At 45.4% G+C, this 13,027-nt stretch overlaps 1 protein-coding gene across 3 annotated transcripts in view; it reads right to left on the bottom strand.

Annotated features, from left to right (window-relative positions):
* The window catches only part of RCC1L (RCC1 like), a 59,715-nt gene that overhangs the window by 23,476 nt on the left and 23,212 nt on the right, over window positions 1-13,027 (bottom strand). Inside the window, exons 9-11 of one of the 3 annotated variants that reach the window (XM_075013624.1) lie at window positions 12,470-12,643; window positions 10,620-10,705; window positions 7,216-7,804 (exon numbers count right to left, since the gene is read on the bottom strand). In XM_075013624.1, the coding sequence (XP_074869725.1) occupies window positions 7,727-7,804; window positions 10,620-10,705; window positions 12,470-12,643 (338 nt within the window). In that variant the 3' untranslated portion in view covers window positions 7,216-7,726. Of the gene's footprint in view, window positions 1-7,215; window positions 7,805-10,619; window positions 10,706-12,469; window positions 12,644-13,027 lie in introns of those variants that run through there. The other 2 variants (XM_075013625.1, XM_075013627.1) reach the window with 2 other exon arrangements.

Raw genomic sequence — 13,027 nt, 5'->3', positions numbered from 1 at the left:
GCCATCACAGCACTTGTTAGACACTGCAAGGGGTTGAAATCCTGGCAGCAGCTGCCCCCTGCCCCCCAAAACTGAGCACCAAGTGGGTTTTTCCCCCCCTCCCCCCACCCCATATGGAACATATTAGCTGCTCCCTTGGGGGGGGGGGGGGGGGCGCGGGGGCGGAATCCTGGTTCACACTGTGCCGAATGCTAAGGAAGAGCAAATGCATATACGACTAGGTGGTGCTAGACCTGGCTCATAGAGCTGTAAAGGACCTTCAGAGGGCATTGAGGTGAGGCCCCCCCCCCCCCCCGGCCCATCACAGAAGGACCGAGCACCATGCCTGACAAATTTTTTTTTTTTTTTTTTTTTTTGGGGGGGGGGGGGGGGGGCTATTTGGCCCAGCTCCCTAAATGGCCTCCTCCAAGAGTGTGCTCACAAACCAGGGTTTAGCAAGTCAGTGGTCAAACCACTGCGTTAGCCCTTTCCACTTGATTATGGCTTTGGGGCACCCTTTTGGCCAGGGATGTACCGAGAGAGAGAGAGCGCATATGTGTGTGTGTGTGTGTGTGTGTGTGTGTGTGTGTGTGTGTGTGTGTGTGTGTGTGTGTGTGTGTGTGTGTGTGTGTGTGTGTGTGTGTGTGTGTGTGTGCGCATGCACATGTGCCCTCAGGCAAGTGTGAAATTTCCTATGGCAAGATGTAGCATGATCAGCTGCTTGGCCTCATCCAGCTTATTCAAAATGTTGACCTATATTACTGTTTTATGTCTGTGTATTCACAGTTACATATTAATGACGACCTTATAGGCTACACATATTCTTATATGTGCCCAAAGGTGTTTTTTTTTTTTTTTTTTGCATATGCATATAACTAAAATCGCTGTCGGTTTGGATTCCCTTAGCCGGGTTTGGGGCGGGGGGGGGGCTGATGGTTGCAAGGGAAGAAAAGCAGCCCGCCCCCCCGCCGCGTAACGGTTGCTTTAGGCAATGCCATATGAGTCCCTTGGGGAACTCATCCACGCTGCTGCTACAGCAGGCTGCTAAGCAAAGGGCTTTTGTAAAGCTTTGGGGAAAAAAAAAAAAAAAAAAAAAAAAAAAAAAAAAAAAAGCATGTATTGCAGCCATCCCACCCTATAGTGAGGCTGCTGAATGAATCTTCACACCTCAGCCTCCACTCTGGAGCTGCCTGTCCTCAGCTGCACTGCAACAGTCACAGCCTGCTGCTGGTTAATTAGCAAACCAGCATTGCAAAGGCCAATCCAAGCGTCCTTCCATGGGGGGTAACCTTCCATCACACAGCTTTAGGGCCCCTACAGCCAGCATAGCCCGCGTCATTTTTGGCCCAGTGCAGCTGTCACTGCGCTTTCATGGGCACATCAGTAAAAGCCACAACACTGATGAGCAAGTGACCTAAGAAATGCCGCTCCCAGTGCAGGCAGGGAGTCGTCAGGTCCCACCTTTTCCGGTTCCCAGGCTGGCATATAGGAAGATAGTCTAGGTAGACCATAAGCAGCTGGCAGGGCACTGCACGCTTAGCTATAGTTACCTTGGCTGCATGGTGATGTTTGCTGGCCTGTGACTGTTGGCTCAGTGCTTGGCTGCACTCAGTGTGACTGCTGCTGGCTTACAAGTGGACCTGTGGTATTGTGTCCTCATTTTCCATAACAGGAGGGGCCTAAGGAAGAAGTGTCTGGAGGGTGGGGTTTGTTTTTTTTTTTTTTTTGCGTGTTAATATTGCACCCAGTTAGTGGGCAAGGGAGAAATTTTAAAACCCATGCTCAAACAGGCCCTTTATTGAAAAGGTCTTGATGGGGGCATAAGGTTCAGGCCTCTTTCAGTCATTCAGGAGCCAAAAGGTACGACGTGTGCCCTGGCATCCTGCCTAAATGGTACCACTGCCTTCCTAAATTCCCCTCCAGGCAGTAAGACCACATGCTGCAGGTGTGCTGTTCTGACCAGTTGTATACCCTTGCTGCACATTGTTGAAACATGCCTGTTTGAAACCAGAGCAGGCTGCAATTGAGCAGCAAAGGAACTGAACTGTTCATACCCTTGTTTTTCAATTCATTTGCAAAGTACAGTGCAACTATGAACTGCACTATCTGTGACCATACATGGAACACCAATGAATAAGGCAGCCACTGCTGTCATTTACTCTGTGCAGGTAGCTGGGAGATGGCAGCATTCCCCTGTATTTAGACACAGCAGAAACAGAGTTATTACCATCAGTGCAGTGGGGTGATTGATTGGGGGTGGGGGTGCTGTACCTGTTTGACTTTTCAGTAGTGGTTAACACAGATGTGACTTACAGCATAGCTGCACCAGCAAAGGTAGTGCCAGAATGCGAGTGTTTGGTGTGCTTAACCACATGCTCCCGTTTAATGCTAGATACCATTTCGGACAGGAAGCAGATAGCCAATTCTAGGCATGTACAGGGGAATTTAGCCGTGTAGCATGTTAGCTGCCCTCCTTCAACAGCCCAGTGTTCCCTCGCACAATAAACATTTGTGTTTACAAAATTAAGTTTATTGCTATGTGGTAAACCATGACTGAAAATTCAAGTGTGGACACATTGAGTAAAATTATCAAACGGAGCCTAAATTCCATTGACTGTCAGTGGTCCTGGCTCACTTAAAAATCTGAACCAGCCTTTAATTACAGGGGTTAGCCATCTTTCTGAGGCAGGGGGCTGAAATTGGACCTTTTGACACCGCCCCCCCCCCCCATAGTGTCCTAGTGCCAGTGATACTTGCTAAAGTCATTAATGGACCTATTTACAACAGCTTCATTAGTAAATAAATTAAGGCCCAGGGCTTCATTGTTTAGATGGTGGTTGTTAGCATTAGCTTTTCCTTTGTTAGGCCACATTTGGCATGACTTTGACCAGGCACCCAGCTGCATGCGGGAGGAAGGGTAAGCACTCACATTGCATGCCAATAAAAATTGGCTCACATGCCATTCTTGGCACCCCAGTCAGCTGTTGCTGGCTCCTGCTTTATTATACTACTGTTTTATGTATGTTTAACACAGACCGCAGGTGTCCCGGTCATGGACTAGCAAGGTGCTGTATAAACATGTACTGTTCCTGCCACAAGAGCTAAAAAAGTTTACAAACCTCCACCATGTGTGTGTGTGTATATATATATATATATATATATATGTATATATATATATATATATATATATATATATATATATATATATACTGCTAAATGTCCCTCACTTTTCTTTTCTAAGTCAACAGCACCGACGGTGTATTGCATTAATATTACTTTAGTGTGGTCTCTGGACTGGTACAGCTCCACTCAAACTAACACCACCTTTTTTCCTGAACAAAACCCTGCCCCTTGCTAAACCTGTTAAAGCATTTCAAAAAGGTAGCAATATAGGCTCCTTTCCCTGTAGTTTCCAAACCCTTTCATTGTTGCAACTGACTGTTGAACAAGATAAATAATTCCACATGGGTAGGCAACAAAGTGTTGTGGACAACGGCACCCAATCAGCCTGCATCACACCAGCAGAGTGAATACACTGCTGTAACTTAGTATGAAAGGACCTGTGGGAATTTGTCATTAAAACTCCCATTGACTTGCATGGGGAGTTGAGCACCTAATTAATTTAAACATCTTTGTGCTCCGGGATGAAAATGTCTTGATCACCTGATGCTTCATTACCATTAGAGAATGGTAAAGGCAGGTTTTCCTACCAGGAAGAGAGGAAATGGTAACTGAATGTAGCAGTAACTGTCTGCAACACAACTGTTCTTCCTGTAAGTGCTCTGTGGTGTTTGGACTCCAGAGACTTTTCCCATTATGTTGACTGCGTGCTGACACTCCTCCTCGCCTGCTGCCCCATGCTGGCTCATTGTTTCCTCGCCAGTCTGGCTCTTTCTCTTGCCTTAGACTTTAACAGCTCTGGGCAAGTAGTGCCTTTTAGTGCTGCATTTGCACAGCACATGGCACAATGGGGGCCTGATTTATGACTGGGACACCTAAGTACGACGATGTACTACTACGGTTATGATCTTACAATACTGTCTTAATGGTCTATTCCAGAGGTGAGCAATCTTTTTGTTAGGCCCCATTTTTTCCCCTGCAATTAGAACCCTCCCCCGCACCTATCTAATGTAATCCAAACCAACGGAAATGTCATTTATGGTCATATTTAAAAAAAAAACACCTTTTAGCATGTGCAAGAAAATAAACCAGTAAAATGTAAAAACTTTATTAACTGATCTGCAAATGTGATACAGAGACATAAAAATGGTAACACAATTCAACATTTTGAATGAGCTGGAGGAGCCTGAGACCCAGCAGCCAATCGTGCTGCACACCCCCTTACGAAATTTCACACCCCCGCAATTGCACCCGCCCTCCCTGCCCGCCTTGCTCATCCCTGGTCTAGTCTGACTTTAAAGGCTATGAGTGGTCACCAGTGAGGCTGACAGCCACCACAGGCCCTAGAACAAGGTGTGATGGGTGCCCAGCTCCACACACTGGAAAGGGCAGAGCCAAGACCAAATGAAGTAGGTGAGGCCAAGGGCTGTCAGCTCTTAAGACAGCTCAGATCATGGCACTGGGCCACACACTCCTGTTATAGCCACGTGGAGTAGTGCTGCTCTAGCACTTCAAAGGGCCTGACGCTCTGGCCCCTGGCAACGTGGTAGCAATGACAGCTGGCACTCCAGGCCCCTTTGAAACACTGGGCCTCAGGGCAACTACCCCCTTTGCCCCTCCTCCCCTGTCGGCAGGCCTGCTTGTCATTTGGTATGACTAGGGAGAGCTGGTTCTTGTCCCCCTTAAACCTTTCCCTATAATGACTCATTCCCCTCTTGGATTTTCACTTCAGTTGGAGTTGGCAGAATCTGTTGTTCTTCATCCTTCCTAGCTGTGCCACCTTTGGCTGAATGCCATGGAAACGTCGTATAACACAGCAGAGTATCCCTACGAGGCGGGGTGGGGCTGGCTCAGACTGTTGTTCCTTGCTGCTGGGCTCTGTTTACCCACAAGGAACTGAGAGGTTGATGTTGTTGCAGGGCTTTGAAGAGCCTGCACTTGGGAGTTCCAGCCAACCTACACTCAAGTCCCATTGGCTGAACAGACAGTTCTGAGCAATGATCAACCCTACAAAAACTGGAGCTAGAGAGAGCAGCTGAGATGAGGGTAACAGTTGGATGGACAGACGCACAGTTTACAGGAGAGTTTACTGAGCAATTACTTGATAGGTTATATTATGTAGGGAAAGAAAGGAGCAGCCAGCTGCCAAAGGGACTGCAGTGCTCAGCGTAGGTGATGTCATGCCCCTCTGGGTCTGGCATATCTAGAGATACGATGGTTGTGTCTTTTACTACCTCAAGCCCCGGTCACGTGTTTATTCCCTCATACCTGCATTGCAAAGATACTGCTGGGAAGATTCCCAAATCCACCCTATTCCCATACATTTGACTCCACTGGCAGCCTGTCTGGGCTGAGATTGAAAAACAGGAGCCTCAAGTTATGAGCCTAAACAGGTGGGTGCTAAACACATTTGGAAATCTCACCAGCAGCTCCACTCACCGCCCACAAGGAGAGTAAGGCAGAAGAAGTGCACAGATGATACCAAGCTCAGCCATTCTGGGTAATGCTGCACGTTAGAGCCTGGGGCAAAAGGCAGCATTCAGGGAGACGAATGGAGAAGTTAGAATCCTAAAGATAATTAGCCCTAAGGATTCTATTATGTGGACCCCTATTGTCTCAGTGTGCCCTTTTCCTGCCGGTGGCCAAATGATGCCTCTTAGGGGGGAGGAATAGGTGAGTGGTTTGAGCATTGGCCTACTAAAGCCAGGCTTGTGAGCTCAATTCTTGAGGAGACCATTTAGAGATTAGGGCATACAGATGTCAGGGATGGTGCTCGGTCCTGCCAAGAGGGCAGGGGACTGGACTAGATGACCTTCCATGGTCCGTTCTAGGAGAGGTGTATCTCCAATTATATCTTTTTACAGATAGCTTGTCTACAGGGGAGCATGCAACAAAGTGTACTAGAGGTGCAAACTAGAAGTGGATTAGTTAGAACATACTAAACCCTCGTGTAAATGCATATTCATCATTTAAGGGGGCTTAATCTGGTCTGGTCCGGTCCAACTCCCTCTGAAAGTAACTGTCTGTAAACCCTTTTGAGGACAGAAATAATTCTGCTTGTCCAGAACCAAGCACAGTTAAGTCCTGGTGCATGACTTCAGAACCTAGGCCCTAGCCTAACAGGAACAATAAGAATGTTCAATGTTAATATATAACAGATGCCTGATAGGAGATCCTCACTTAATGAATCTACAGATATCAAATTTGAGAAACAAAGGGGAAGAGGGGAAATGTGTGTTTGAGTTAGGCACTTGCTAACGTGGCAGTCAGTGTCGCTAGTGCCCTTAATTAAATAACCCCTGCGTGCAGAGAGTAGGCATTCATCCAGAGTTCAGGAACTGTACTTCTACAGCACAGCCCTCTGGAAGTTCAAAAGGTAAGAGCCATATTGCATAAGGAGATGCCTTGGGGGGCAAAGTTTTTAGCTAGCTGGTATTTATAAGCAACAATAAACAGTGGTTTTCCTCGTCCTCTGATGTTTAAAGATATAGGGACAGACCCTTGGCATGTGTAACGTGCCCCACCAAACCTGAATGTAAGAGTGCGAGTTAGTGAAACTCACATGCAGCTGACCACCTGCCAGTCTTCACCTAAAAATTATGTCAACCTTGTTTATTTCTCGGGGCTGTGAAAAATGTCATGTCTTGTGCAATGAAGTAAGGTCAACCCTGTCCCTGACTGTAGATGCTGCTACACTGATGGAATAATTCTTCCACTGATCTAATGAATTAACTGCATCAATGGAAAAACACCTTCTGTCAGTCGAGGAGGTGTCTACACTATGGCACTACAGCAGCATGTACCTATGCAGCTGTAGTATAGAGATAGCCTCAAGGTATAAATTAACATAAGTCACTACTTATTTAATGTTCACTTTCTTCCCATTCTGTGGCATACAAATCACACAGACTAGGGTTCTCATTCTGATCTGTACGTGGCACTGAAGGAACTTGCTTCTTTAAGTCGAGTAGTGGAGAGCTAATGACTTGAAGGCATTAATGGAATTCTGTCTTCACCTGCTCACAGGTGAGTGGAATGCTACATAGCACAGCTGGTTCCAGTGTAACTCATAAGACCATGGGCCAAACCATGTAGGACACTGAAGAACAATTCCTCCAGGTTGTATCAGCATGCATTTATTTCATTCCATAATATAACCTTCCCTTTAGGAAAGAAACATGGTTGGCCAAGACTGTCGCACGCAAAGTGAAAGCAGTGACCTATACCCATTTGGAGCTCTACCATGTGTATAAGTACATGCACATAATACTAAGTATTGCAATGTCCTCACAGAGGAACACAGTAAAATGGTCCTAAATAGCTGCCCTTCTGAGCTTAGTCCTTACACGTTAGCAGCGACTTGTTGCCTGTGAGTTTGGCAGCAGGACAGGCAATTAAAAATGTTTGGTACGCTCATCTCCAGCATCCCTGTGGGAGAAACATTAGTCCTCCTCTTAACAATTTTCCTCATGTCGAGATATTCTTTAACAAGGTTCCAAGCATAGCAGAGATTCTTCACTCACACGCACCCCGTGTGTGCCGTCATGTTCAGTAATGTAATAGTGCACTAAGAACAATCACAGGCTCATTTTTACCATCCATGTATAGCTGAGATAGAGCTCAGCTGCTAGATAACTGATTTAACCAGAGTTACCATATGATCAACTCCACAAGCCACATCAACTACCTCACCGGGTACAGTCACCTGGAACAGAAAAAAAAAAAAAACAACAAAGTTTGCTTTCAGGCTCATTCTACCACATGTGCGCGCATCCATACCAGCCAGGCTGAGTGCCACTTAAAGTGAAAGACTACAGAACAACTTAGGGACAGGGAATTGAGAGATCAGACTCAGGAAACATCAATTCCAATCCAAAGCAAAAAAAAAAAGAAACACAAACTGCAATCCCTACAGAATTCATCAACATGCTAAATATCACAGGCCAGACTCTCATATTGAGATGTTAGTGCAGACTGATATTTTTCCATGGAAGCCCATTAAGCATTTACAGAGCAAGCTGAAAGCTCAAAAAAAAATCAGACGGCTTCAGTAGCAGCCTGTTGGGAAAGGCAGGGGGCTGTGATCCCCACCCATATGTTCTGAAAGCAGCACTGACTCAGCACGGCACAGACTAGTCCAGAGGAAGGTGATTTGTTTGAGCATATCACAGGGTGGGGCCCAGCTAATCGTGGCGGACATACAGATCAGTCAAGGTCACGGAGCCTCTTCGGTATTTGCAATATGCTTCAGGTTTCACATCGGTTCAAGAACAAAGGTGGCTCTTTGAACTGTGATGATAGCAGATTAGTCGTTTAAGTCACACTGAGATCCTGTGCAGATTTGAAGCTCTCAAGTTCTCAGAGCAAGGGTGGGCCAGATACGGCCCACCAAGCCTTTTACTCTGGCCCATGGCTGGAGAGAGCTTTGGGTGTTGCCCCCACCCAGCAAAATCTCAGCTCCCGTTGGCCGGTTTCATGTACTACCCCTGCCCCCAGCAAAATCATTGGAAGGAAAGTGGCCAGTGGGAGCTGAGAAATTTTGCTGATGGTAGGGTCAGTGTGCAAAGCCCTCCCCCATAACACAGAGAGCCATATAGTACTGCCAGTGGGCTGGGGCTCCTAGCAGGCAAAGAAGCCTGCTTGAAAGTGCTGCTGGCCCAGAGCTGCTTAGGTAAGAACCTCTGGCCAGAGCCTGCCTCTGGCAGTACACTCCAACTCCCTTACAGACTTTGCATCCCCTTCTACACCTTTGGCCCAGGTCAGAATCCTCGCCTGCACCCATACCCACTACCAGACCCTGCCCCAAGTCACAATTCCCTCCTTCAACCAAACTGCCTATCGGACTCCGCACCATATGCTGCACTCCAGTTTCCTACCCAAGCCCCGCTCTGCACCCAACCTCCATCCTAGACCCCGCACCTCCTCCATAGAAACGTGCAGCCCTTGACCACTTATCAAAATCTTGGAGTGGCCCCTCATCAGATATTATTGCCCAGCCTTGTCCTATTGCTGTCTAGTTCTACTAGAGGGGAGCAAAGGCATTCAGCATTCTAAGGCAGAATAGTAGCAAACCTTTCTGCTCACGTCAGACAGACTGTGGTGGGGCAACTGCCCCATGCTAGAAGGGGAGATAAGCAGCCCTCAAAGAGGTTACGCAGAACCTCAGTCAGTCAGGGGAAGCTTGTTAAAGCAGCCAATTAGGGCCAGGGAGGGCCATAGAAGAAGGGTTGCTCAGCACAATAGGGTCAGTCTCTGCCTGGAGAAGGATACCTTTGATGGAGTGGTGCTGGAGCTACAAGACAGTGGGGCAGTGAACCAGGCAGCAGAACTTGGAGGAGGAGCACACAGTGGGTCCCTCTGCGCATTGAGGGGAGTGGCCCGTGCACAGAATGTAGCTTGCCACAGAGGCGAGTGGCTGGGCTAGATACACAGCTGGTGCCCCCGAAAGTGGGGAAAAAGCAGAGTAGAGCACAGAAGAGAATGGTAGGCCACACAGTGGAGACAGAAGAGGCGGCAGGCACGACACCACCAGCTGAAGACAGGCCAGAGGAGGCAAGAGCTAATTCTCTGAAGGGGCAGCAGGAGATGCCCCCTTACACAGCTCCTCCAGAATGCATATGGTGCCCCATGCTTCTTTTACAGGAACAGTAAGATGCACACCCCTGTGAAGTGCTACTCTACTCCTGACCGTCTGTTATGAACATACTGCTGCCATTGACTTTGTTATAGCTATGTCCAGGGAGAAGTCCGATAGCTGAAATTTATGCATTTAGTTAATTACTATGGAATGATGTTGTAGCAAATCTCAATTATCACAGTTATATATGCTTCTTCCTCAATTAAAGCCAGGAAAATTTTGCACAACAGTGGAGGTTTTTTCCTTAGCTGTTTTTTTTTTAAAAAGAATGTTCTTATGTCAAAAACTATGGGCATGAAACATAAAAATTCAGACACGGAGTTCACTGACTCCATGCCAGGCAATTAAGTTAGTTAATTATACAGTTATGCCATGTACTGAAGCAAGTGTTGCTATAGAAGATTCATTCAAGTTGCCTTAAAGGAGGCTGAGTTTCACAGGTGACATATTGGCTCCCAAAACAACAAAAAAATCTGAAATGTGTGGACACTTTCAAACACGATGCTCCGTGAACACAGGGATGGGGATTTTTTCCTCCAATTTAAAAAACATTGGCCAAAATATGATAGGTGTACAAAGATTAAGTTGATCTCTACTAGAGAGGGTTTGGCTCTGATACTTGGTATTCAGTTCTTTGGTATATGGAACCTTTTACTGTACCAGTAGAACTACGAGATTTAGGCTCTAATTTAGACTAATTATAAACCGCCAGAACAATACTGGAAACAGATAGCTGTGACCTGATTCCATCCCGTCTGGTTAGGATCTTCAGGGGAAAATGGATAAGATCATCTCGCATTGAAGTTATGTTGTTATAGGAACCTTCAATTACTGAACATGTTTAACTCTCTGCCATGGTTGTGCTTGAATGCTGTGTACTTACCCTCCATGGGAAATACTGGTCTTCCATTCTTCCAATCCCCAAGCTCCCCCTTATATTCTTGCCCCACACAAACAGTTCTCCTCTGTCTGCAACAAGCAAAAAGCCCAGGTCAGGTTGCCTTTAAAGAGGTGTTTACCCATGAAAAGAATTGTACTTATGATGAAAGGGGTTGCAGATGATGTGCTTATGAAGGTACAGCCTTCTAGTTTATAACCAAAGATAGAGTTAAAAATCCAGGATGGGAAAAACAGGTTCTGTAAGGTTAGTTAAGAGAACACTTGATAGAGTAATATTGTCTTCACTGGGTAGAACTTAGGGAAAAGAGACAGACCAAGTTTTCTGTCTGACTCTTCTCTCCCCCACTCAACAGCTCAAAGTGCAGGATTTTGTTTGAAAGAACATCAACGCAGAGTCCACTAGAAAATTCTAAAGTCAGTGGAAACTTCAGGTTCCCATTTTCAAGTCAGGCTCACCATCAGCATGCACAGCTCTCAGAATCAAAACAGGAGCTGTGAGGACAGCCAGCCATGTGACCATCAAAATGTTTCATGCATCAGAGCAAGAGCCACAACAAGCCAGGTATGCGAAGACAGTGAAATCCAGAGTAAAGTCAATCTCTGTACCTTATAGCTGGCAACTTCCAATAAAATGTAGAGCAAAACTGTAGTCAGTACATTTGGAGATATCTAGGTAAAATTTTCAGGAGCGCCTTAGAGGCCTGAGTTCCAATTTCAAAAATGATGAATACCAGTGAAAGAACTCTGGGTAGAGAAGGCCCAGCTAGTTTTCAGAAGGGATGTGATTTTTTTTTTTTTGACTCAGAGTTTTAGGGGAAGAATCTAGTAGCATATAGCTTACAGCTATTCCTGCATCAGACAGGAAGCTCACTACTCAACTTTGCTTAAAGAAGCACTAAGGCTCCTAAATCCATTTGATTTTCAATGCGAATAAGGTCTTAAGTCCCATTTTCTGACATGGCTTATGTGCCTTGGAAATATTATCCACCTTGGTACAATGACATACACTGTAGGGCCATACAGTACACACTCCTTATCAGTGTTGTTTGAAGCAGATGAGATAAATGTTCTCTAATCCTCTCATCTGCATGCAGCTCAAATCCAAAATACTATACTCACCCTAATACCAAGTTATTACACTTATTGGAGAACTGTCACTGAAGTAAGCTTTAAATTCTTGGTCTGTAGCAGCTACCCTCAGATAGGGATCTTTTATTACCCTTGTGATTTAAGATCTTCAGTATTTTCTTCACACACAAGCTTCATTTATGATAGCAGCACCATTAGAGCAAATGGGAATGTCATATCCATATTTGCACTGTAATGCTGTGGTTTTTCTGCTTCAGACGCTAAGTTAGTTAGTTCAACTATATTTGCTGCAATCTGAAAACTGAGACATATGGTCTCATCTTAAAACAGTTAAGCTAAATTTTAAATTTTGAAAGATTTAAGACAACTGTTTTGCACTCTCTCTAGCCAGTAACTGTTGCAGTCTCTTGATTACAAAGTACATTTTGCCTCATGGTGGTACTAGATACAAACCTGAGCTGCTTGGAATTTAAAAAGCAGAGGGAAGGGGGAAAGGTCCGTTTGACTGAACTCAGACTAAGAATTTCTCACAACAATGCCTACACAGCCCAGGCTGCCACCTGTCATTGATGTGGTCTGACTGAAAGCATGATCAAAACCCTTGTGTTGTTTCAGCATGGTAATTTGAGATTCACGTTTAAGGAGTGTTTTGGAAACAAACAATCTCCTCGGTAAGATTTTAAAAGAAGAACAAACTGAAGAAACAAAACAGCTTCACTGCTGACCCATGGCCTTGAAACTTACTGTTAAGAGCAGCAAACTGGCTGAGTCCACAGCGAATGCAAGAAACCTGGATATCTGGACTGAAGTCTGACAAACCAAAGAGCGTGGGTGGGATCATTTCTGGAGTTGCTGTTTCCATCAGGTTTGGTCCCTTCCCAAGAATTCCATATCCCCAGACAAACACATTTCCTTCTTCTGCATTACAATAAAAACAAATTCTGTGAGTACAGTCACTCTTATGAAATTAATACAGCCTCAGATAGCTAATTAAACCCAAATGGCTATTTTCTTTAGGGTTGGCAAAACAATGTGTTTCCATTTGGCTCCTTCCCACATTTAAATTTTCTCTAACTTTGCCGTCAAAGCCACTTTCCCTGGGATCATGTTTCCCAAATGTAGTTCTGCCTTTGTATTATTAAAGCTGAGTGTTTTTAGTTTGTCTGTGAACTTAACAGGCCTGCAATACCCAAAGTATAAACAGACTTTTTTTTTTTAAATCTCAGCATTCTTACCCTCTTGGATTTGTGACCAAGCCTTGCTCTAGCCAACTCCTTCTAGCATGAGACTTCAGAAAGAATT

This window comes from Carettochelys insculpta, chromosome 19, assembly GCF_033958435.1.
Source record: "Carettochelys insculpta isolate YL-2023 chromosome 19, ASM3395843v1, whole genome shotgun sequence".
Taxonomy (NCBI): domain Eukaryota; kingdom Metazoa; phylum Chordata; order Testudines; family Carettochelyidae; genus Carettochelys; species Carettochelys insculpta.
Note: the sequence above shows the minus strand (reverse complement) of the source record. Positions and strands in the feature narration are given on the sequence as shown.